This window comes from Lagenorhynchus albirostris, chromosome 14, assembly GCF_949774975.1.
Source record: "Lagenorhynchus albirostris chromosome 14, mLagAlb1.1, whole genome shotgun sequence".
In the NCBI taxonomy this organism is placed as follows: Eukaryota; Metazoa; Chordata; class Mammalia; order Artiodactyla; family Delphinidae; genus Lagenorhynchus; species Lagenorhynchus albirostris.
Window position 1 is genome coordinate 66,438,958 of NC_083108.1, and position 25,617 is coordinate 66,464,574.

The 25,617-nt window shown below is 43.1% G+C and overlaps 1 protein-coding gene across 1 annotated transcript in view; it reads right to left on the reverse strand.

The window, feature by feature from the left end:
• Window positions 1–25,617, reverse strand: part of KREMEN1 (kringle containing transmembrane protein 1) — a 56,608-nt gene that overhangs the window by 24,376 nt on the left and 6,615 nt on the right. The window contains exons 2-3 of the mRNA XM_060170525.1: window positions 13,802–13,964; window positions 8,847–8,938 (exon numbers count right to left, since the gene is read on the reverse strand). Coding sequence (XP_060026508.1) covers window positions 8,847–8,938; window positions 13,802–13,964 — 255 coding nt within the window. The remainder of the gene's footprint in view (window positions 1–8,846; window positions 8,939–13,801; window positions 13,965–25,617) is intronic.

Consider the following 25,617-nt stretch of genomic DNA (forward strand, 5'->3'; position numbering starts at 1 on the left):
TGACTGCTTATTTTAAATGTCATTTAACCTCGTGTGGCAGAGACTATCTTCTGTCTCAGGGACTCCACATTGGTGCCTCAGTAGCTGAATTCTCCCTTCCGTGGGAATAAGGACTAAGTACACATGAGATGATACCACTGGTGTCCTATCAGAGGACCAGCCAATTCAAATACCTCCTTCAGAGCATCAATAGGCTAAGCGTGGATTATTCCACACTCTCAGCCCATGACTATGAACACACTGTACCCCATCCTGTCCATCTATAACTTCCGTTCCAAACCTGACAGCCACCAGTTTGGTCCAAGTCCTATCATAATATGGCCCCTTTCTACCTCTATAACTTTTTTTTAAAGTTTTTTTTCTTTTTTTGGCCATGCTGTGCGGCATGCGGGATCTTAGTTCCCCCACCAGGGATTGAACCCGTGCACCCTGCAGTGGAAGCATGGAGTCTTAACCACTGGACCACCAGGGAATCCCTCTACCTCTATAACTTTATTTCTAAACATCAATTCTCGTTTTCAGTCACTCTGATTCTTCAAAGCAGCCCTACTTATGTCTCTGAGTCTCGTTATCGACTCACCCAAATAAATAAGTAAACACCGCTTTTTCTTCCGCTTTGAAATTTTACCTTTAGGGGAAAGTGGTAAAAGTTCCTGAGGATCCTGACCCCCATATAACCCTGATGTATCACAGAGATAGTTCTCCTCTGGCACGAGTTCCTTCTTTGAAACTTAATTTCTGGTGATATAATGCGGTAGACAGTCTCCAAAGGAGGGTCTAATCATTTCTCCCCTCCCCACTTATGTCATACATGTGTGTGACTCCCCACTTTAAACTTGGAATCAATTTCTTCTCCTCTTGAATCTGGACTGACCTTGTGACTTGCTTTGATTAACAGAATATAGGACAGAATAACAGGACTTCTGAGTTCACTTCTTAAGGGGACTGGAAGCTTCTCTTGGAAGCCAGCCACCCTATAAGAGGTCTAAGTATGCTGTTGGAAAGAGAGGTTGCCCAGGTAGAGGCCTGAAGCTGTCTTGGATGCCCCAGCCCCAGGAGAGCCCCCAGGTGGATGCAGCCACCCGACTGAGCCCAGGTAAGAGCAGTAGAAGCATGGCCGAGCTGAAACTCAGCCAACCCACAGAGTCAGGAGAAATGACAAGTTGTTGTTGTTTTAAGCCACTGGGGTTTGGGGTGGTTTCTGATGCAGTAACAGACAACTGAAACACCTTACTTGACAAAAGTTCAGTCCAAGTTCAAGAGGAATGATACAGCTGTGTCTCTGGGAAGAAGAGCTCAGTCTGACTTGAACTTTTTTTCTGGGACACCACAAATATCCCAGGCAAAGAACCACAGAGGCATCTTTTACTCTTCCTGCTGTTTCATCCCTTATATATTCCACTTGTCAAGTTCTGACTTCTTCCTAAATGCGTCTTGGATTAACCCTTCCTGCACGATCTCACTGCTGCCACCACCGCCCAGGCCCTCATCTCCTGCGTTTAGAAATCTACACCCATTCTCTCCTCCCCAAACGTCCCTCCCCCGATCTATCCTCTAAGGGACACTGGGCTCATCTTCCTGAACGAGGGCTTTCAGCATGTCAGCTGCCAACTAATCAGCCCTGGCTTTCAAGGTTCTGACCCGGTTCCTCTCTGTCTGCTCCTTTCCTCAGGCATCTTGGCTCCCACCAGCGTGCATGGCAATCCCGTGTCCTTCCTCCAAGTCTCTGTCCAGCTGTTCCCTGACCTGCTGTGCCCTGACCCGTCCAGCCCCACCAGCCTTACTCGATAACAATGCCTCCAGCTCCCCAACCCTCACGGAGCCCTCTCATCTTCAAAAACTCACAGCCCTCTACCTCATAATTCAATCTTATTTATATAATTGGTGGGCTGGTCTCCAATTTTCTCCTGTGTTTATAACTCAGATTCCTAATTACACCATAAGATTGAGGGTAGGGACTATTTCTTATGTTTATGTATACTCCTTACAGGCAAGTGCTGGTGTAAAGATTTTACAGTAAAATTGCCCTTATTGATCTAAATGATTTTCTCTTTTTAAGTTATTAGTATGCTTTACACAACTTTGCTTTAGAACATTTTGGAAATGTGATATACATAACTGTCGCTGAGGAAAATGTCCATTTGGTTCAGAAAGTCTGTATTTTTTTAGTGAAAAATTAAATAATATCCACTGCCAAAAACAATGAGTAATCGAGTATATGCCAGATCTGAAACCATAAAACTGCACTGTCAGAACGAATGTGGGGCCTCCTGTGCTCCCCGAGTGCAGTGTCACATCAGGCCCCAGGGGAACGGCCTCCGAGCAGCTGAGGCACAGCTCCGGGGCCCTGGGGCCAGTCATATAAAGCAGGAACAGAAAGAAATAAAATGCAGGTCAGGAATAACCTGTTTAGGAATTAGATGACAGGAGCATCCAATGGTGGTTTATGTCTTGGAGAAAGCACAGGCCACCACAATCCACGCTGTTACTTGCATGCCTTCCCTCTGCTAGGTCCTGGACTCAGAGTCATGTGTATTTTACTCATCTAATCTTCAAAATAACCCTGAAAGGTAGAGATGTGGAAACCAAGGCTCAGAGGAGAGTCATTTGGCCGTGAGCTATTAAGCGAGTAATGATTACAACCTAAGCCGGTATGACTCTGGAGGCCACATTCTTTCCACTAGATTGTGTTGTCTCTCTTCTTGGGAGAGATATGACATCACATCAGCAAGAATATTTAGTGAGCACCTGTTACAGCCTCCACAGTGCTAGATGTTGTGGAAGATTTTTAAAATATATGGCTCGAGGAGGGAAAGCCCCAATAAATTCCATCAGTACCCCTCTGTAAATAAACATACAGTCCAAGTAAAATGAGGGGGCCGGCTGAGCAAACACAGCTTTCAGAGAAACCCTCGAGTACCCCTCCACCTTAAGTCTCTCCTTCAGAGATTCCAGAGCTACCCCTGTGCAGATATTTGAACAGCTTAGTCCAGTTGGGAAAACAAAACTGCTCACATCAAGCAAGAATAAACAATCAAAAACAGGATTCTGACCATGCTAATTTGGGTAGTCTAAAAGGGTTCAGTTAGACAAAAACATTAAATAATTGTAGTGGAAAGAGAGAAAAGGTAAAAAATGAGTCGGCATAATTCATATTATTAACGTTCATCTTTTCTTTGGCTACCAGCTAAAGTTTAAGGTTTCACTTTAGCTGTAAAGTGTTAGTGACGTGCTGAGATGTGTCTTTTTCAAGGTGAGGATCAGCCAGTGCAATGGAAACACGGTGCTGGGAGAGACCCTGAGGCCTGGACAAGGCTGCTGATGCAGGGTTTCAAACAAAAGGTCCACTTCTGGGGAGCCCCTTCCCAGCTGAGAACAGCTGGGCCGGGAACACCCGCGGAGATGGGCCCAACAGTCTCCAGAGCTGGCTCTGCCTGCAACAAATGCTTCCTGGATACCATCGCAGCCTGCTTACTCCCGGGGCTTGGGATTTCCCAAACTCAAAGAAGAAAAGAAAATGACTTGGAGCTAACAGCTTGAACTGCAGACCCTCTGTCGCCACTGAGTTAATCCTTTGGTTTCTACAATGTCAAAAAGGCAATCCTAATAATTCAGCATACTATCAGAATTTCAAACTCTAATTCCCAAACAATCCACAAAGAAAAATTCTCAAGAATGACCTCAACAGTAGCCTGGATCCATCTCAAGGTTCCCGCTTTTAAGGAAATAAAGGAAATGGGGCTGTTCTCAAGTACTGGACAGAAATGGCACTGGTCTTGCCATTAGGAGTCCTAGATTCAAATCCTATTTGGCTCAGAGGGTAATCCTCATCAAATCACTTAACCACTCCAGCTTCATTTTCTCATCTGACCAAGGGGAGCAGGCGGGAGAGGACATACCACCTGCTTCATAGAATTGTTGAAAAGGTTAATAAGATAATGTGAATATAAGTGCTGTACACGTACTAGGTACTCAATAATAACTGAAATAAAAGCTAAAATGTTTAAAAATCAGTGCTGACATTAAAATGCAGAAAGTGCTGACAAAAACGAAACATTTTCTATAATTGAGAGACTGCTTTGACCACTACTACCAAAGTGCCCTTGGCTTTTTACTCAAAGTCTGAACTTTAAAAACTCAGTCTGAACTTTAAAACTCGAAGTCTGAACTTGAAAAACTCTTATTAGGGATCACAATCGGCAGGTTTCAAATCCTGTTTTGGGGGTTGCACTTTTGTAAGGAACAACAAATCTGTTTTAACAAAGTCAGGGTATCATTTAAATAAAAGGAAATTGAGTCAGGGAGACTGACCGAAGTTCCCATATGGCAGAGGTGCCATTGCTGGCATCCTCTTAGGCTGGTCTGGGAGAATATGATACAATCACTAGAGAACTTCTCACGGATTAGGAGGGAGAAACCTCACCCCATATCCCTAATACAGAGGCTTAAGAAGTTATGGAGAAATGTTTCCTTCTGACCCTCCACATTCCCCTCAGCCTCATCACTATCTTCTTGGGTCAAGTCTGTACCCAGAACATTATCTGGCCCCATCTAATTCTTCTCGGACCTCATCTCCTGTCCTTCCTTCTTAAAACTGATATCTCAGCAACACTGATTTTGCTTGGGAATTCACGTGTGTGTGTGTGTGTGTGTGTATACGCATGTAAACTGTTCCCTTTGCCCAACCCTAACACCTAGAACCTGGCTGCTTGAAGTGTGGTCCTGCAGTGCCAGCATCCCAGGGGTGTGTTAGAAATGCAGAGTCCCAGATCTGTCCCAGAACTACTGAATCAGAATCTGCACTTTAATAAGATCCTTGGTGATGGTATGTACCTTACAGTGGGAGAAGCCCTGAACTAAGACCCCACTCCTTCCAGAAGCCCTCTGACAAAGAGCAGGCCTGCCACCCACCGTGCCAGGGCAGATGCCCCCCTTTAGTGCTCCCATCCTTTTGCTCATCTCACTTATTACAGAGTATCTCACATTTGCTGATCTGTTTATATGTCGGCCTTCAGTCCTAAACAGGCTGAAGATCATGCCACCCTGTGTCCTCTACTTTGTACAAGGTCTGGTATATGGTTAGAGCTTAAATAATGTCATTTGTCACAGCTAATCACTTCTAAAGTCCTTGTGATTTTAAACTCTAATAACTAATTTTAAATAACTAACTCTAATAACTAATAGTTTTAATAACTTTAAATAACTAATAGTTTTAATAAGTTTAATAACTAAAACTTTAATAACTAACCTTAATAAACAACTCAAATACCTGTGAGTTATACTTAAAAAGTACTACAATTTAGCTTAGTCATGTTACACATTTGAATCCAGATACTTTGAATGTATTTACACATTCACTTTTAAATTTTTTAAATGTTATAAAATTTTTTAATATTACAAAAATTATTTTTATAATTGAAACTTTCAACTATACACAAAAGTAGGAAAGAATGTGAGGCCCTTACCCAGCATCAACAAATAGCCACTTTTAAAAAACCATTCTTGGGCTTCCCTAGTGGCACAGTGGTTGAGAGTCCGCCTGCCGATGCAGGGGACATGGGTTCGTGCCCAGGTCCGGGAAGATCCCACATGCCGCGGAGAGGCTGGGCCCGTGAGCCATGGCTGCTGAGCCTGTGTGTCCGGAGCCTGTGCTCCGCAACGGGAGAGGCCACAACAGTGAGAGGCCCGCATACCGCAAAATAAAAAAAAAAAAAGGACTCTCTGTATATGTAAACGACCATGCCATTATTGTACCTAATAAAATTAAGAGTGATTTCTTAATATAATCTAATACTCAGCCTGTATTCAAATTTCCCTATTTCAAAGATGAATTTTTATAGTTGAGTTTGTAGAAATCAGGTGAATATTGAACAGCAAACCAAAAATAGCTCTCGGAGCCAACATGATAAATATCTCATGCCTGTGGCCTCAGGCCCTAATCAGGTATGTGAAAAAAATTATATCTGCCTTTAAGTGCCATTTGCAGGTTCTGCTCCCCCTCAACTAGATTACTTTAAAAAACTGTACAAAACTTTTATAAGAATCTATAGGTAAAAGAACAAAACAAAAGCCATGCTAAGCATTACACAGCATGTCCCTCAAAAGCAATAAAATAAAGAGGAATTGGACTGGTGAGGATGATTATTTAACAACAGACAGATGCGCGAGGGGTGGACATTAAGCCAAATGATTTCTCCCTCAGTAGCCAAACCAATAGGACTTAGAGATTTAGAAGGCGGGACACAGAGGAGTGGTAAACTTGATGCTGTTGGAATTTCCTTTTAAAAATCTGTATTTCTTCTCTCTGCAATAAGAACGAGGTTTCTGAGAAACATACTGGCAGAAGCAGTTTAAACAGCAAATCCAATTACCTCAGAGTTGTTCTCCTTTTAACAGTAAGTTCTGATCCATGTTCCGTAGGTCAAGAGCACAGTTCAAATCTCTCTTTGCCCCCTTCTGAATCAGGCTTGTCTCTGCCTCCCTGCTCCTTTTAGCTCTCTACGTAACAGAAATTCCGGTCTCCACACAATGGCCCACCATTCAACCACACTCAGCTTTGTCCCTAAACATTCACTCCCCCTGGCTCCTGCTGGGTCTGTTATATTCAGATATGAACTTTCCAGGAATCTGATCATGTCACAGGCCTTTTCCTGTATGACAAGTTCAATGCTAATCATGAATAGCAGGCTTCACACAGAGGGTTAGCATTATTCATGAAAATGATGACTCCACATCCAGAAATAGGGCAAAACTGACCTAAAATAGGCAGGCTGGATCTCAGTTGAGTCCACCAGGCAATTACCAAGGTCTCTTGCTGCAAACAGCACAGAAGTTTTTCTCAACTTTGTTAATCTGACACATTAGAAGCACAATGTCCTTCCAGACTCAAGGTCTGAGGCTCAGCTTCATGGGAAGCACTGGTGCCCACAGGGTGAACAGAAGGGTTTTCCGAAGAACCAAAGCCAGACACTGCTCATTCCTCCCACACCCCCAAACCAGGGGCTCCCCAGTTCTCATTCCCAACTTCTGTATATCTCCCTACCCTGATCATTTCAAGACTGGCTTTAGAAGCTTTGAGAGAGTTACCAAAGGGCCTTAAGAAAAATAATATTTAATTTTTCTCTTTGGGGACAGTGAGGCACATCTGACAAATATTACAGATTAGAGGGAAATTTAGGTGGTTCATACTGTTTTGCTATAATTCTCTCCTCTGGAACTTAGTCTCAGTGACCACATGAGTCCACTCCCATTGGCCCAAATTATATTTTATAAATGCGAGTTGAGGATTATCTTTCCAAATAAAAGCGACCGGATTGAAATCCCCCCTTCGCCATTCCTGAGAGAATGACATAGGCTGGTACTAAAAGACTATCTTTGTGTAGAACAAATGGACCAAGGAAAATCTGCTTTCCTCTCCCCCTGCCCCTTCTTTTTTTACATAACTAGAGCCAAATGAGATGTTTTTCACTTTAAAAATTTGATTAAGCAGCCTGGGCAAAAGCCTAGTGTTCTGGTCTTTACTGTTTTCTCAATTTGGGGGACTGAATCAAGGTATATCAGGTTGGAAGGATAGCAAAGTGAGGATCTGACTGCCAGACAGTCGTGACATGTGGAAGTTTAGTTCATGAAAAGTGAGCACTGGTCCCCTTGAGGCAGAATTCAGACCGCTGTGGTCGGCAGGAGGGAGAGGGTCGCGGGTCCCACATGGACCTCCATACCCTCTCCACACACACCCTCCTGCCCTGAGGACTGGGAGACGAGGCAGGGCAAGGGGTAGGTTTAAATCATAAGGAAAAAGAAAAAAAAAACAGGTAGAATTATTATGAATGAGCTGTCCTTTTCTTCAGCTCTAGGAACTGAAAAACCTTGTTCCTTTGGCATATTTAAGAAGATAGTATAAACACTGCATTAGTAAACGCCTTACAGTACCATGTTTGATTTTGGTTCCTGTACTCTAAATCTTCCCACAACAGTTTCCACCTTGTTTTAAAGTATCTTTCTAAGATCCCCTGCCACATCACATATTCCCTGAGGGTCAGGGTATCTTTCTGCCTTTGTACCTTACAGATAATAAACACTGAATACGGGAATGAATGAATGAACCAGTTAGAAAACAGGTCTTGTGCTAAAGACAGAAGAAAGTGGGTTTTCCAGTAGTAGAGAGTGACAAGTTGTGAGTTATCATAAAATAACAATAGAACATATTTATGCTAATGTGAGGAAAGGGACTATCACATTGGCTTTGGAGGGTATCTAATTAGATATTTACTGAACACCATTTTTCAGGAGACATATCACATCAAATCTAAATAGTAAGCAGTATCATAACTTAGTTTTACTGTCTATAAAGGGCTATTCATTCATTCTAAAAAAAAAAAATTTTTTTTTTGGCGGCACCATGTGGCCTGAGAGATCTTAGTTCCCCAACTAGGGACTGAACCTGGGCCCCAGCAGTGAGAGTGCTGAGCCCTAACCACTGGACCGCCAGGGAATTCCCTCATTCTAAAAAATTAATTCCCCAAAGTGCAAGGTACTTTTTTTTTTCTGGACTGCTACTGAGCCGGTACCATCTCTATCCAAGAAAGAATCCGCATGAGGAAATCAAGCAGAAGCAGAAATTGTGGTTGGGCTTATCCAGCAAGGGAATGGGTCCTGAGAGAACCTGAGAGTCCCGTTTCTGAAAAGCCTCCATAAGAGAAGTGAAAATCCTCAGCCCAGGTGGCTCCTCCTTTCACCTGCTTCAGGAAATCCACCTGCCTGCACTACCTGCCCCCGGCAGTGGCCTCCACTCTGCACGCCTAGTGCTCAGGGTCCCGAAACCTGCCATGGGTGCATTAGAGCCTTACTCTGGCAGGCGGGAATCTCACAGTACTTCCAGTAGACACCATCCTCATGCTCCGCCACGTAGCACCAGGGGCTCACATCACCGTCTGGGTTTCTGTGGAGGGAAAAGGACACACCTGGTAACACTCCCATTGTTTTAAGTCAACTGGCTCATTGCTTTTCAGTTTTACCAAACGCCCCTCACCAAAAACAAACAAACAAAAAACAAAAAAACACTTCAGCTTCTGTGTCGTTTCTAATAATTCGTATAGATTTTAATGCCACCTCTTATGAAGAAGAAAAAAGTGGTAATACTACAAGAACAAAGCTATCCACTCCAACAGAAACTTCAGAGTTTGAGGGTGGGGGTAGGGAGTGAGTAAAGGTGAAATATGTTTACACAAATTCACTGCAGTGTAACCGGGACAACTAACCACTGAACAGATGATGCCAAACAGCACTGGCACCTTAACCATGAACACGGTGGTCCCATGGCTGGGAGAACACAGGTGCTCGCAAAACTACGGATAAGAATACGAATGGAACAGGGACTACCCTGGTGGCACAGTGGTTAAGAATCCACCTGCCGTGGAGAAAAGGGAACCCTCCTGCACTGTTGGTGGGAATGTAAATTGATACAACCACTATGGAGAACAGTATGGAGGTTCCTTAAAAAACTAAAAATAGAATTACCATATGACCCAGCAATCCCACTACTGGGCATATACCCAGAGAAAACCATAATTCAGAAAGACACATGCACCCCAAGGTTCACTGCAGCACTATTTACAATAGCCAGGTCATGGAAACAACCTAAATGCCCATTGACAGATGAATAGATAAAGAAGATGTGGTAAATATATACAATGGAATATTACTCAGCCATTAAAAGGAACGAAACTGGGTCATTTGTAGAGACGTGGATGGACCTAGAGACTGTCATACAGAGTGAAGTTAATTCAGAAAGAGAAAAACAAATATTGTATATTAATGCATATATATGGAATCTAGAAAAATGGTACAGATGAACTGGTTTGCAAGGCAGAAATTGAGACACAGATTTAGAGAACAAACATATGGACACCAAGGGGGGAAAGTGGGGGGGGGGCATGGTGGTGGTGGGATGAATTGGGAGATTGGGGTTGATATATATACACTAGTATGTATAAAATAGCTAACTAATAAGAACCTGCTGTATAAAAATAAAAAAATTAAATTAAATTAAAAAAGAATCCACCTGCCAATGCAGGGGACACAGGTTTGAGCCCTGGTCTGGGAAGATCCCACGTGCCATGCAGCAACTAAGCCCTGCACCACAACTACTGAGCTTGTGCTCTAGACCCCGTGAGCCACAACTACTGAGTCACATGCCACAACTACTGAAGCCCGCGCACCTAGAACCCGTGCTCTGCAACAAGAGAAGCCACTGCAATGAGAAGCCCATGCACCGCAATGAAGAGCAGCCCCTGCTTGCCGCAACTAGAGAAAGCCCACACGCAGCAATGAAGGCCCAACGCAGCCAAAATAAATAAATAAATTTTAAAAAATATAATAATAATGTGAATGGAGTGAACAGTCAGGATGGAAACTTGGTGATTAGAGTCAAAGGCCCTGAAGATACGCAAACTCCCTTTACTTGGCAATTTCTCCTTTAGTGCTATATTCTAAGGAAATCTTTACTTACAAAGATGTTCACCACAGCATTTTCATAATGCAAAAAAGATAGAAACAACAATTAAGGATTGGTTAAACAAATATGTCCATATAAGGGAATGCTAGGCAGCTGGTAAAAATGTGGTATAGAGACACATTTATTAATATGGAAAGATATTCACAATGTCTTGTTAGGTTTTTTTAAAAAGGCAGCTCTAAAACATGATGGATGACAACAATCCCATTTTTGAAAAGATATATTTAAGGAAGGATATACACCAGACTTTGAAAGTATTTATCACTGGATGATGGGACTACTGGTAATTTTAATTTTTTTCTTTTCCAATTCTCTTTATTTTCTCATTTCTTCTACAATGAACACTGTGTAATTTTTAAGCAATAAAGTAAAATTCACATCATGTAGTCTGCACTGACAAGCTTTCACCAGGATCAGGCCAGTCAACTCATGTTTGATAGAAATGGGTCCTATTTCCACGTCAAAACACTAACTTCTCAGGGAATTCTGAAAAAAACTATGCCAAAGAGTTTCACTCAGAACATACAGTCCTATAATCCTGGTACCAACTTCTGATATGGCAATAATAATTGCAAAAGACTTATTCCACATTTCTAAATGAGTGGCTTGGAATAAATGCCTTTAAGGTCTTTTCAACTCAGAGATGCCACGACAATAATGGGCAGCACTGCTGAAACAGAGCAAAAGATGGCAGGGGTTACTGGACACACAGAAAAGCCTCGCCTCTCTTCGCTGCTTTTCAAGCTCCTTTTATTTGGACTCAGAACACTGGAAACCTGACACTCCGGTTAGGCCGGAAATGGGCATAAAGACCCTGCAGCCGGAGCTCTGGAGCAGCCCCTATCAGGCCTGGGAGGGATCAGCCTATTGTGTGGCCCAGAAGATAAGCTGCCCTGAAGCACAAAGGGTCCTTTTATTTTTTTGTGCCCAAAGGCAGGTACCAGTGCCAACCCTGCTGTCCCGGCCTCTCTGCCTCCCCCAAGTCCAGATACGTGGAGCCAGAGAAGTGCGTCCCCATCACTCGCCATCTCGCAGACATCTCAACTGGGATGGGTCTGGAAACATCGCATAAGACAAACATGGTGTCGGATGTCAGCTGAGAAATCAAAGTTGGAGAATTTGTACAAAGCCCTTCTTTAAACAGTTTCACTGTCATTTTCCTCCCTCTATTCAGTGTTCAGCTTTGATGTAGTATTTGGTAAAGGCTTTCGAAAACAACTGTTTGTCATCAATGTCAAAACCATTCTGAAAAGCATCGGAATAGGTTAAAAAAAAGAACAAGCAAATTCATCTTTGACTCTGCTGCAGTGCTAAAACGAAAGGCCCCAGCTCTCTGATGTGATAATAATCGACAATTTCAGTATCCCTTTTTCTGAAGGATAAACTGTTAGTTCAGGTCTGGTACATTCCATCAAATCAAAGGAGAGGACCGCAGCCAGCCAAGGCTCAGGAGGAAGGTGGTCCCCCCGCTCTCAGTGTTTTCTTAATGGATATTTACTGGTGCATTTCTGAGAGCCTAGTGGTAAACTGGGTACTAATCTATAAGAAAAGATTTTCTTGTCAGATAAATAAACTTCACTGGAAATTTAAAATTTACCTTAAAATCAGGAGCACGTCTGAGAAGGCTTGCTTGATAGAAGGCAACAGAATAACAGAATAATATAATAGAATAAACCAACAGCCTAATACCAAGAGATACTTTAGAACAATAAGATAATTAACTATGTAAAAATAAAAAACAAACACTGGTTTCTCTTCCTAAATACTCTTCCCAACCCAAGCCAACTATTCCCATGAATAGGAAAACTAGGGGAAGAAAATAAGCCAGAAATGGAGTGGGGTTAATTTTTTTAATTATGCAAGAAAAAAATGAATGAACATGTATAACTTTGAAAATAAAACATCAAAGAATTCTTTAATGAGCATGTGTAATGTTAACAATAAAATACAAATGACAGCGAAATGTGAAATAGCATATATACAAATTGTTACCTCTGGGAAGTAGGCCTTGTTGGAGAGGATATGGGAGGAAAGAGGTACAATGGGGACTTTTATTTAAACAATATATATATCTGTTGTGTTGGAGAAGTTTTTTTTGGAAAAACTTTTAATACTTTTATAACGAACAAATAATACAATGTAACATATAAAATATAGCAATCAAATAACAAACTAAAAAATAGTGCAATAGCAACAATGGAGGAATGACCAGTTGGTACACATTAGAACCAAGGTGAAGCAAAGAGCTGAAGGCACAGGGATAAAGATAACATGGACTACAGGCCTTGAGACTTCAAGATAAGCACCAGGGTCCTAGGGTGTTAGCAAAGGTACCTGGAGAGGGCAGTAGGTAAACACTGTGGCCCATGCAATGCAGGTATAAATATGTTGTCTCAGCTGGATCAACAGTGCCATGGTTGAGATTCCAACATTCTGGTAGCACTGGGGGCACAGTGTGTAGCTCAAAGAGTAGCTTGGTGATCATTTTTCCCTGTCCCAATGGCTCAAGAGGCTGCCTTTGCACCTGTCCTATTAATAATTAAATTCAACACATGGCTGACCCATGAGTCATGTTACCAGGATCCTGGGTATAAATAGCTAAAACGTAGCTATAACCAAGGGTGCTCTGGTCCCTACTGACCAGTGATTCTCAACTTGTTTTGGATCACTGAAAACTTTGAGAATCTGATCAAAGCCATGGATCATCTCTCCAATCACAAGTACATGCTTGAAGCACCATGGGTCTCAGCCCCTGCAAGGGTCAGACAGGAGGTGAAAGAGCAAAGGAACACCTTAGTCTGTTGAAAAGAAGGAAACAGCACAAATCTGATGGCTACAGCTGCTCCCAGAGCAAGGTGGTACTGGGCTGGCAGGAGGTGGTACAACGCAGGGAGGGCAGCTTCCTTTGCTCAGAAGCAGAGGGAGGTTTGGGTCACAGATGGTGCTCTGCTTGCCCATGACATTCACAGCAGCTTAAGAAGCTGCGCTGTTTGTGCACTGTCTTCTGGGACAACTAAGAAAACCCTCTGAGAGAGACATGAAGCTATCAGACAGGAAAGCAGAGCTCTGAAAACCAGTATCAAAGCAACCCAAGTTGAAAAGAGTGGGTAGATTGTGTGTGTGTGTGCGTGCGCAGTTTTGGGAGAAAGATTTTTAAAACAGTAACAAGAAAGGCCTTGTGAGTTGGGCAAAAGAAGACAAAGAAGCCTTCCCTGTTGTGAGCAAGGCCAGAAGAAATGGGAAGAGGAGACCAGAGATTTTTTTAAGTACTGTGAAACCCCATCTTACCTGCAGTAGTTATGCTCGCCCAGGCCCCCCTCCCCGTTGGGGTATTTCAGAGTGTTGTATGGATGCTGGAAAGTCTCGTTCCAGAACAGACATGGCTTCCCGCCTTGCAGTGCTGTCCAGTTCTGTGTTCCCCTATAATCTGCACCGTTGGCTGTGAAACATTCTAGGAGAAAGAAAAGACAGAGCAAACTAATTTTCTGGCAACATCTATAGCTTCCTCCCTCTCTGCTTGATGTTTTATTTGTTTTGTTTGGACCAAGCTAGAAATGGATAGTGTCTTGCTGATCCTGGACACAGTGGATTTAACATTGGTAGGGCTGAGGAAATCTGAAACGAGGTACCCTCCAAATGCTAGGCTCATCTTGGCACTCGCTTGTCTACAGACACTAGGACATTTTCCCCTGAAGTATACAGATCCCAACTAGGATATAAACAGGGAGCTGAACGGTAATGAAGCCTATGGAGTGAACCGGGAAACCCCCAAATCTGGGAAGAGTTGGTAACAGCCATCCGTGAGGAACTCTGGGTGCTCGGAGGGGGTCACTGCTCTCGCCAGCATCTCTGTGTGGTAACTAGAACCAGGTCACCAGCTGTAACTGAGCTCTCCCCTACAGTCTGAAAGGCTGCACTGACACTTGGATTTAATAAGACCATCAGATACAGCAACGTTTTGGAATCCCAATCACACGAGTCTGGGAATGACTCACATTCCCCGGTAATGAAGAACAGTCCTCCCCACGCTGTTTGAGATAGAGGTGCCACAAAACAGACAGTCAACAGGAGGTAACAGGGGCTGAGTTGGCATTTTCTCTCACTTCTTTCTGAAATTCGTTCCTACAGGACACATTCAACAGGGTCTGAGGTCCATTTAATAAAATGACAAAATCCTTGCAGGTGCAGCAATGTGCTTCTAAAATCTGCCTCTCAGGGACATCCCTGGTGGTGCAGTGGTTAAGAATCCACCTGCCAATGCAGGGGACACGGGTTCGAGCCCTGGTCTGGGAAGATCCCACATGCTGCGGAGCAACTAAGTCCGTGCGCCACAACTACTGAGCCTGCGCTCTAGAGCCCGCGCGCTGCAACTACTGAGTCCACATGCTGCAACTACTGAAGCCCGCATGCCTAAAGCCCATGCTCCACAACAAGAGAAGCCACCGCAGTGAGAAGCCCACGCACCGCAACGAAGAGCAGCCCCTGCTCTCCACAACTAGAGAAAGCCCGCGCATAGCAACGAAGAGCCAATGCAGCCAAATCAAATCAAATCAGATCAAATCAAATTAAATCTGCCTCTCAGACTTTGGGGGGGATGGGAACTTTAGCTGAGAGGATTTCCCCCCACATGTTGCATGCATTAAATTCACAGAGGTTCATGAGAAAGGCACAGTACAAAGAGCAATTTTTAAAAATTAGCTTAGTTGAAACTGACAGATAGAAGCACTTCAAACACTTTTTAAAGATGTATCACTAGGAACTTGACAATCTGGGGGAGTTACATTAACATTCTTAGCTTTATTTCTTTCCCTCTCCTGGCATGTGCTGACCCACGACTTCCGGTATGAAGGACTCTCACTGCCGGCTCCTGCTGCAGTGCATGTGCCTCCTCTGGCCTAAGCATGTGCACAACACAAGCACATCTATATTCTGAAAGATATTCCTTTTACTATTTGAAATCTACCTGCTAACCATCTCTCTTCCTGTACCCCCTTCCTCTCCCTATCTGGGCCCTGCGTTTCGTCTGGAACAGCCCAGTTTTATGGACAGCCAAAATAACCTGGACTCCCAGGCTGCAAAGGACACCCTAGCACTTTATCGTGCCTGGTGTGACATTTACATGTTATGAGAAGTGCAACTCATCATGTTCCAAGACAACCGAACCCTCCACCAAGAGTCTGCATAAATAAAAAAGTTCAAAGGTAATTGAAGGAGGCAGCTCGGTATAGCAGAAAATACACTGAACCAAGAGCCTAAGCCCTGGCTTCTTGTCCTGAACCTGCTGCTGACCAGTTGTGCAACCTTGGACGAATCACCACAGTCTGCATCACCGCTGATGTTTACAGAGTGTTCTACCGTGTGCCAAGCTCTGTGCTAAGTGCTTTACATCAACTCACCACCAACCCAGTGGGGAGGTCCCTTAATACTCCCATTTCACAGATGAGGCACCTGGGGCACTCGATCACACTCTATACTGCCTCCGACAGAACACTTCGGCATCATCCTTGCTTTCCCCATGCTCTTCCTCACTCCCATTTCTGCTCATCAGCAAGTCCTGTTGACCTTCTTCGAATATGTTCCCTGAAACCCCCCTCTCCTCTCCATCTTGGGTGCTGCCACCTTCTTCCTGTTCACCATCGGAGGACAATACGGTCCTGTTCAGGTCTCACAGCTTCGACTTTCGTGCTCCCGCAGTGCATTCTCTGCACAGGGCTCAAAGTGCCCAGGAAAACGTGAGCACTGGGAACAAAACCCAAAGCCGTCATCCTTGTCTGTGAAGCCCCCTCGATGTGGCCCCAGGCCCTCCCTCCACCGGGCCCGAGCTCTTCTCCTCATCACGTGCTGTGCTCCAGCCACACTCGTCTGCTTTTAATTCTGTAAACACACCACGCTATTTCCTGCCCGAAACGTTCTTTCCCTAATACTTCCCATCACAGACTAAATATTACCTCCTCAGAAAACCCTTACCCACCATCTCCACTCCTGTTTTTCTGCCCTTCATTTTCTTGCTTCATAGCATTTATTATCACTAGGAATATATATGATCTGCTAGAGAGAAAGAAAGAGGGAGAGAGAGACTCGCGTGTGCGCATGTGTGTGTGTGTGCGTGTGTGTGTGTACCACACCAGAGCCCTACCCAATCCCAAGGTTAGAGTGGGATCTGGGAACCTATATTTCTAGAAAGCTGCTCAGGTGATGATTCTAAGAACATCAAGCCAATCTTTGCTAATTGCTAGAATTTTAATTGCTATGTGTTAATACATCTTTTTCTCCTATCAAAAGTGGTTGAGGGTGGCTTGGGAGCCAGAAATGCTGGCCGACCACTGGAAGGCACTGGAAAGCCTTAGTAATAGACAGCAACCTGCAGGGCAGTGGGGTCGGTGTTCCCGGAGACTCAGATGACTTGATTTGTAACACAAAAGAATGTGGTAGCCATCCACACAAGTGTCAGCCCTCAGGAATGGAGTGAGGTGGCATCTGAGACAGGGAATGGGTAAGAGCAAGCCTGTTTGCTTTAGTCTATTCCTCCTAGACCCAGTCTTATTCTTAGCTATGCTAGGGAAATGGAGGCAGTGTTACCAGATTTGACAATTATTTTTTTAACAGACTTGTCCAGTGCATGTCAATTTTGGGGGGGAAAAAAAAACAAACTTGAACGTTCTGGATTAAAGTTATGTGTGCATCTTGATTTCATCAGAATACTGGGGTGTGCACTAGGTAATGAGGACCCTGCCTCCCTTGTTTCCTACCACTATGAAACTGGCCTAAGCTCTGGCTAGACAAGCAAGGAGTGGATTAAACCAATAAAAAATAAAATATCACATGGCTGGTTGTAATATTTATGCATTCAGTGAAAGAGAACAAGCAAAGGTGATAAATCTAATGTCTACGATATTATTCATTAATTCAACAAATATTTACTCAACACTATGTGTCTGGCACTGTTCACAGCACTGGGACAGCAGTGGTGAACACTCTGTGTTCCTAGAGCGCACATGCTCACAGGGCTTCACGCTCATAATACACCAAACAAAATTAACACTAGCCAGTGAGAAGTGCTACAAGGGAAAATGGAGTTAGGGGACGGAGATGGAAGGGTGGGGGTTCTCTTTTAGAAGAAGTGGGTCAGGAAAGGCCTGGAAAGGAGACGAGGGGAGGACGAGGGGAGATGTGGACAAGGGGAGGAAGCGAACAACGGAAAGGACACGGGAAGGGCATTCCAGGCAGAGGGCACAGCCAGTGCAAAACCTCCGCAAGCAGCAATGTGCTGGGGAAGGCTTGGGGAACTGTGAGGCAGCTCCTCTGATCCGACCACGTAGGGTGAGTGCAGGGGAGGGTGGTGGGAAATGAAGAGGAGGAGGAGGCAGGCAAGGCCAGGACATGTAAAGTCTTGAGGGTCGTATAAATTAGATTTTGGCTTTTGTTCTAAGAGTTACAGGACGTCATTGGAGGGCTCTGAGCAGAGAAATGACACGATCTGACTTATCTTTTAATAGAACTGTAGCTGCAGGGTGGAGGAAGAGCTGTGTAGAGACAGCTAGGCACTCAGCAGGGAAACCAGTTAGGTGCCTACTTGCAGAAGGATGAGCTGGAAAGAAGGATGGCTTGGGCCAGGCTGGTAGCTGAAGGATAGGAAGAAGTGCCCGGATTCCAGATGTATTTTGAAGGTAGAACCAAAAGTATTTGCTGGGGTCCCAGAGAGAGAGGAATTAGGTACAACACCAAGCAGCTGGATAAGCGGTGTTGCCATTTACTACGATGGGGATGACCCAAGAGGCACAGAATATCTTGGGGTGGAATCAAGGCTTTGGTTTTGGATAAGAGAATTGGATGGAGATACAGAGTAAGCAGACGGCTAGATGAGCCTAGAGTTGAGGAAAGAAGCCAAGGCTAGATCCAGAGTGTGGAGGTAACAGCACTTGTGTGGAGAGAGAAGACATCTGGGGCTGAGCCCTGGGGCCCTGCAATGTTTCAGGCCTGGAAAGAGAAGGGCCCAGCAGTGATGTGCAGCCTGGGAGGTGGGAGAAAAGCATGTGGGTCTCAGAAGGTAAGGGAGAAGGTGTTTTGAGAAGAGAGGAATAAGAAGCTGTGAAAGCACTTTTATTTCCTCCCTGTCTTCTCCAGTTGGAACCCATTCCATTCATCTCTGTTGGACCTTCCTCTCCATCAGAAATCTTTTGCTTTGGGGATTGAATGAAAACAGCCATTAAGTTAGATACAAGTCTGACAAAAACTTAGTAAACACAGAAGAAAACTCCTTAATAAAAACTTCCAAGGCTGGCATCAAAGCACTCGGAATTAATTCTACTTTTCTAAGCTGGCGATTCCTTATCTTTTTCTCCAGCACCAAAACCCTCCAAAATATGGCATATGGCATTTATTTTTAAAAACTGGAGATGCGGGCTTCCCTGGTGGTGCAGTGGTTAAGAATCCGCATGCCACAGAGTAAATAAGCCCGTGCGCCACAACTACTGAGTCTGCGCTCTAGAACCATGAGCCACAACTGCTGAGCCCACACGTCTAGAGCAACAAGAGAAGCCACCGCAATGAGAAGCCCGCGCATGGCAACAAAGAGTAGACCCCGCTTTCCGCAGCTAGAGAAAGCCCGCGCCCAGCAATGAAGACCCAACGCAGCCAAAAATAAATAAATAAATTTATTTTTTAAAAAAAACCTGGAGATGCTACTTTCATTGAAATTCTCTGGAGACATATGGAATCACATTAGGGTATACAAATCTTGGGTGAGAATCTCTGAGCAAATGGTTTTGTGCAGACCAACTGTTTTCTGCAGGACCTGCTGCTGCATGAAGGCCTGGAGGTCATCCCCATGGTAGGAAGATCTGAGGACAAAGACCATGTCTGGGTGAAAGTTCAATACTCCCCATTGCTAATAAAGGCAAGCTTGAGTTTTCTCTCATAAAACTATTATTGTTTATTATGTTTGGAATTCAGAAGGGTCGGTATAAAGACTGATTGACTTGATGGCATATATATTCAAAACTTTGATATTTATCCCTCAAATTCTATAGGCTCTCATACTCGCATGCTGTATGTAACATTATTTGAAGATTTCAGTTGATTTAGAGGCATGACCTGTAGAGGACCTAGAAATATTCCCAGATACATTTTCCACAATACAATTCCCAAAGTCTGTCTACCTAGTGATTTAATGGGCAGTTATCAGGCTACCATCAGGATAGGAAAAATATATATGGTTTGAACCCTACGTTGAATCCCAGCATTCAGTGGATAAAAAGTAAGGAAAAAAAGGTACGTTTTTCTTAATCAAAGTTTAAACTGTGGGATGAAACACATCTTTGTTTATATATGCTACTGAAGTCACATAATTCAATATCTGTACTTATTATAAGTGAAGAAAATGCCAAGTTAAGAGAACCAGGCAATTTAACTCCTGACAGGTTGCACGTGCACTGCATTTTTAAAGTTCATATTTAAAACTATAATGATGTGTTTTAAAATAATCAAAACTTGACATATATGAGATGGTGGTAGGAAAGCAAAAGACATTCTATTCCTTGATAACATTTAATAAAGTTGAAGAATAAGTTCTCAATGAAGCTCTATAACTAGGTCATTCCTAACTACACTGTTTGCCTGAAACCACACTATTGAGGTTTTTCTCATATTGAGTCTTGAATTTTCCTGGTTTTCTGGTAGCTAATTACTAGTTAGATCTCTATTATATGATGTTTGTGAGAGTCACTGTTTTTAATCCATCAAAGCTGACTTTCTGTTCCATGTAGGACCACTCAGCATCTCTACTGATCCTATGTTGGAAGAATCTGGCTGGTTTTAGCCCAGTTTGAAATTAACATGAATCAATAAGCATTAAATTGAATTATGGCATCTTAAAATAAGAAGGCAGAAACATTTTCCAGTGGGAACATCTGTTCTTTTAAATACATCTATAAAATTTGGTAGGTGGGTAGATTATAGAAATACAAGGCTTAGTGGAAAAAGCTCCGTTTAATATACAGAGGGCAACACAAGAGTGTCGTCAGATGTTTGCACAACACACCTGATGCTCTGTTGGGTTTCCAGTACAGACTGGTGTCCAGTGGGAACTCATGGGTAGGTCTTCAAAGCCTATGGTCCCTGGCAAAATCGCCTTTTGCCCTCAGACACTCCAAAGCACTTCAGGAATGCTTATTTCAGTTATGTGGAACCCCACGGTAAAGAGGCACGTGGCCTTGGGAAGGCAGGGGTTCCCAGACTTTCCCATCCTAACACAGCTGAGCCTGTGAGAAGACACTGTGCGTCTTTAACGCCGATGGCTCCCCAAGGGAAGAGATTCCCATGATTACATGGAGGCAGGCGATCAGGTCTAGATCACCTAGATTACTTAGAGAGAGGGTAGGAGGGAGGGGCCTTCTAAGCACATGGTACATATTGAGAATCACTGGAAGAAAGGGGAAATGACACCAGACGAGTAGCTGACACTGTGGGGTTTGAAGAAATCACCTGGATTTGGGGCTCCATTTCTTCACTGGTGAAACAAGGGGATTTGAGACAGGTGGTCTCAATATCCCTTCACACTAAACTCTAATTTCAAGATTCTAACAAAATAGAACTGAGGCTCAAAAGTCTGAGGGAGTGTGACAGGAAAGGACTGATGGCTAAAATCTCTCCCAGGCTTAAAATTCTCTAATTCTACCTATTTCTCTAATGGAAGTGAGAATTCTATGGAAAAAAATAACTCACCTTTATGTGGGCCCTCCTTCTGAAGAGGCATTTAAGCACTCTTTTTGTTTAGAAGAAACTACATCTTCAACAAATAAATTTCAAGAAAAAAAAAGAAAAAGAGGAGAAACCTCTAGGTTAATAGAGACTCAAAAGTCACATCACCTAACTGTACCTGGCTTCGGTCCTGGTTTGAACGGTAAAAACACCGATGAGACAACCAGGGATATCTGAAAACTGATTACTGACTGGATATTTGATGATATTAAGAAATTATTGCTAAAATTTTAGTTGTGATAATGGTAGTGGTACTGCTACTATGTTTGTTTTTTTTAAATATTTATTCATTTATTTAAGTTGCGCCAGATCTTAGTTGTGGCACGTGGGATCTTCGTTGCAACATGTGGGATCTTTTTTTTTTTTAGCTGCCGTGTGTGGACCTCATAGTTGTGGCACACGGACTCTTACTTGCAGCATGCATGCTGGATCTAGTTCTCCGAGCAGGGATCAAACCCAGCGCCCCACCCCCCCGAACCCCCCCCCCCGCCCCGCCGCCCCGCATTGGGAGCACGGAGTCTTACCCAGTGGACCACCAGGGAAGTCTCTGTTGCTATGTTTTTGAAAAGAGTTCTTATCCTTTAGGGATACATACTGAAATATTTACAGATACGATGATATGATATCTGAGATTTGTTAAGAAATAATCTAGTTGGGGGGATGAAAGAGGTAGAGATGAAATACTTTGGCCTTGGTTTATGATTGTGGAAGCTGGGAGATGGATACACATGACTTCCTTACACTTTTATTTTTGAATATGTTCTAAATCTCCCAAAGCAAAATTTTTTGAAAGGACATCTTGAAAATACTTACTAACATGTTGTTTTACAATTAATCTACCTTAGTTTCTTTTCAAGAACGATAAACAAACTCAATCAGCCATAAATTCAGTCATCTAAAATCAAGACAGACATTCACCTACCATGTTCTTAGACTACGTATTCACAGTTCAAATGACCAGAGGACAAAGTACTTTTGTACTTTTGCCCAAAGTAGAATTACCACAAAAATAATCACTGCAATTATTTATCAGTAGCTTTTCCATTAAAATATCTTTTAGATCTTCCTTTTCATTCATGGGAACAATGTCAGAAGAAAAGGCCATACCTCTCAAAGTTATTTTAACTAAAGAATTCATACTTTTGGAAGGAGACCTGAGGTCTTCTATTTGAATCTCCAGTTTATTCATCTCTATTAACAGATAAATACTTAATTAAAAGACTATTTTAAGAAAAACTGAACATATCGTAAGCAACAGACAACAGGTTTAAATCCAGAAGACCCACGAAAACACTTCAGAGAGGGGTCCTTATTATTTGCTATATAAAAATTGGAAAAATAGATAATTCTTGAGGCAGAGCAGGCCCAGAATGCAGTGCTGCTTGGGTACCACTCCTCCCATCTGGCTCTCATCTTGAATATGCTCCACTCCTACCCAGGCAGGACCCACTGGAAAGCATGCTGTGGCTGTCACTGTGAAGGACATGTGTTTTTGCTAGGAAGAGTCACCATGAACATGCAGTAGTGCTTGAGGAACTTACATTCATCATTTAGGATATTATATACAAGTACACTCATCAAACTGAAGACCAGGAGATAGTTCTTAAGAAAGAATGACCATTAACCTATCAACATCTAGCTCTGTAACATATACAGAGAGATTAGGCCAAGCCTCAGTGAAAGCATGGACTCACTAAGTTAGAAGTTACTAGCTCAGCAGAACTCTACGAAAAACATTTCATTAATTAACCATGGGCTTTACTGCCAATACCAAGAGAACATATTCTATCATGGTGTGGTGATGGCACCTCTCTCGGTGTAATGTTTGAGTATAAATGGATCTACTTTAGATGTTTATTTATAAATATCCTCTTCAATCTTGAAATAAAATTTCACACTAGAGTTTTCACATAAGGAAACGGGAAGCACGATAAGATGTTTTAAAGCTCAAAGTCCAGTTCTCTGATGGACAATAACTTAGTACATTATAAATCAACTCTAAAGGAAACAAAAAGGACAAAAAATGGAGAACTATTTGAAAGCTCAGGGTCTAGAGGAGAGAGCACTATACTCCTATGGAAACCAGAGGCTCTAAAACAAGTCCCACAGCACCTGCTGCCCCAGCTCTTCTAAGATTTGATCAGCTTGATCTATAATTGCTCAAGAAGCACCTGGCCCTGCTTCCACTAGCCCGTAAGTTTCTTCACTCATCTTTGTATTCTCAGCAACTACAGAACAAACAGAAGGTGCCTGGCAAACTTTTGTTGAATGAGGGAATCAGGTGTATGGAGGGCTAAGGGGAAAAACCCATGACAGACATGTTCAGAGTGCCCTGGTTTCCTCACCAATTTGTGCCTCCAGGCTAGCTATCACGCCCTACCTAGCAATGACCTGGGAGAAGTTCCAGAAAAGCTCATATAAATCAAGTATTTGAAAATCAAATGCTTGCTATTTAAACCAGGGGAGTCTGCTATTTAAATGGAATCCACGGTAGAGCTACTTGTAATAGGGAATAAGCAACCCCCTTTGTAATGAATACTCATGTTGATATTGAGTTTGCTTTCAATGGGAGACACCTGGCTCAAATCTACACCTTGCCTCACCATCACTTGAGCAACACTATTTCACGCTGTCTGAAGCTCTCAGTCAGACTAAAAAGGAGATAAAATAAACTGTTATAATCCAGCTTTTGCACAACTTTCATCAGTATTGCCTGTACCCTATTTTTAATTTCAGAGGGCAAGAAAGTTCCCCAATAATGGAGCCCTGGAGGGCAGCCAATGCTCCATGGAAGCCAGGCTCTGGGCTATTCAGCTTCCCTTGGTTGACGTGGGATGGGCAAGTAATACAACAGTCCTTGAATGGGGAGCTAGCTGACTGCCAGGTAGACAGCGTATCTCTAGAGAACATCTTTAAAGTAAAACCCGAAGCAACAAAATTGTCATCTTCTAAGAACCGGTACAGGGATGAGTCCTAGTCAGAGATGCTGGGCATACAGTGGGCATTTGATAAGCATTTGTTAGTTGGTCCCAAGATAAAAATATGACTCAAGTGACAAGTTTCAGAAGTTCTGGCCATGGAGACAGCTTGAGGCAGAAGGAAAGTGTCAGTGTAGCGCTGACTTACAAACAAGAACAGGCATTGCTGTCACCTCTAGTCACCCAGAACAATAAGGGCAGATGGTGGCCAACAGACTGATTTGCTAGTCAAAGGTTTAAAGTTTCATGTAATGTTTCATGGATCTAGAGTAGGGTTGTCAGATTTAGCAAATGAAAGTACAGAATGCCCAGTTACATTTGAATTTCATATAAACAACGAATGATTTTTAAAGTATTCCCAAATATTGCATGAGACAAACACAAAAAATGACTGTTTATCTGAAATTCAAATTTAATTGAGTGTCCTGTATTTAATCTGGCACTCTTACTCTAGAGAAAGTGGAAACATACGGTGACCCACAGACCTTACTCCATTAAGATTTCTGAAACACTGTTCACGGAAATGCTTAAGGAGTTTAGATATGGACGATGAAGAATCTATTTTCTTAAGAGTGAAAAAAGATGTTGATCAGAGTTGCCTACTCCGAGGCCACAGTGAAGGGAAGGATAAGAGAATAATATAATTAGGACACGGTTTCTCGACCTCAGCGCTACTGACGTTTCAGGTTGGATAATTCTGGGGGGGAAGGGGGCCGCCGTCCTGTGCATTCCAGGATCGTAAGCAGCATCCCTGGCCTCTCTACCTGCTAGATGCCAGTAGCACACCCCTCCCCACCACACAGTGAGTTGTGACAAGCAAAAATGTCTCCAGATATTGCCAAGTGTCCCTTGGGGGCAAAAAATCTCCTCTAGTTGAAACCACTGACTTAGAAGAAATGGTCAAATAAACAGAAAGTGTCATATCCATTAACCAATCGGTGGTCATACAACAAAAGATTCTTCTCAAGGGAGAAATTTTCAGCTCACCCCGGGGCTGCCTCGGGATGAGAGGGCTAGTCATTTCAGCTAAGACAATCAGAAACCCTTCATCTGCCAGAAGCACTACAGAAGAATCTTTGGTAAGCCAAGCTGATGAAGCTCTGCATGGCAGTACACACATCACAGCAAGCAGGGCATCGAACCCAGCCTTTGAAGATGTTCCTTTTAAGTTAACCTCCCTTCCAACTAAACTTTTTCCAAATCTCTTCCTGCCATTTGGAAGTTGAGTGATTCTCAGCTGAAAAGGACTGTATATACGAGGTGCAGATGGCAGCAGTTACGGCCCTCACCAGATGCTGCAGTCTCTAATTTGATTGAAAGGATATAATTAGACAACAGAAACACTTTAATGAAAGAGCAAAACATGGA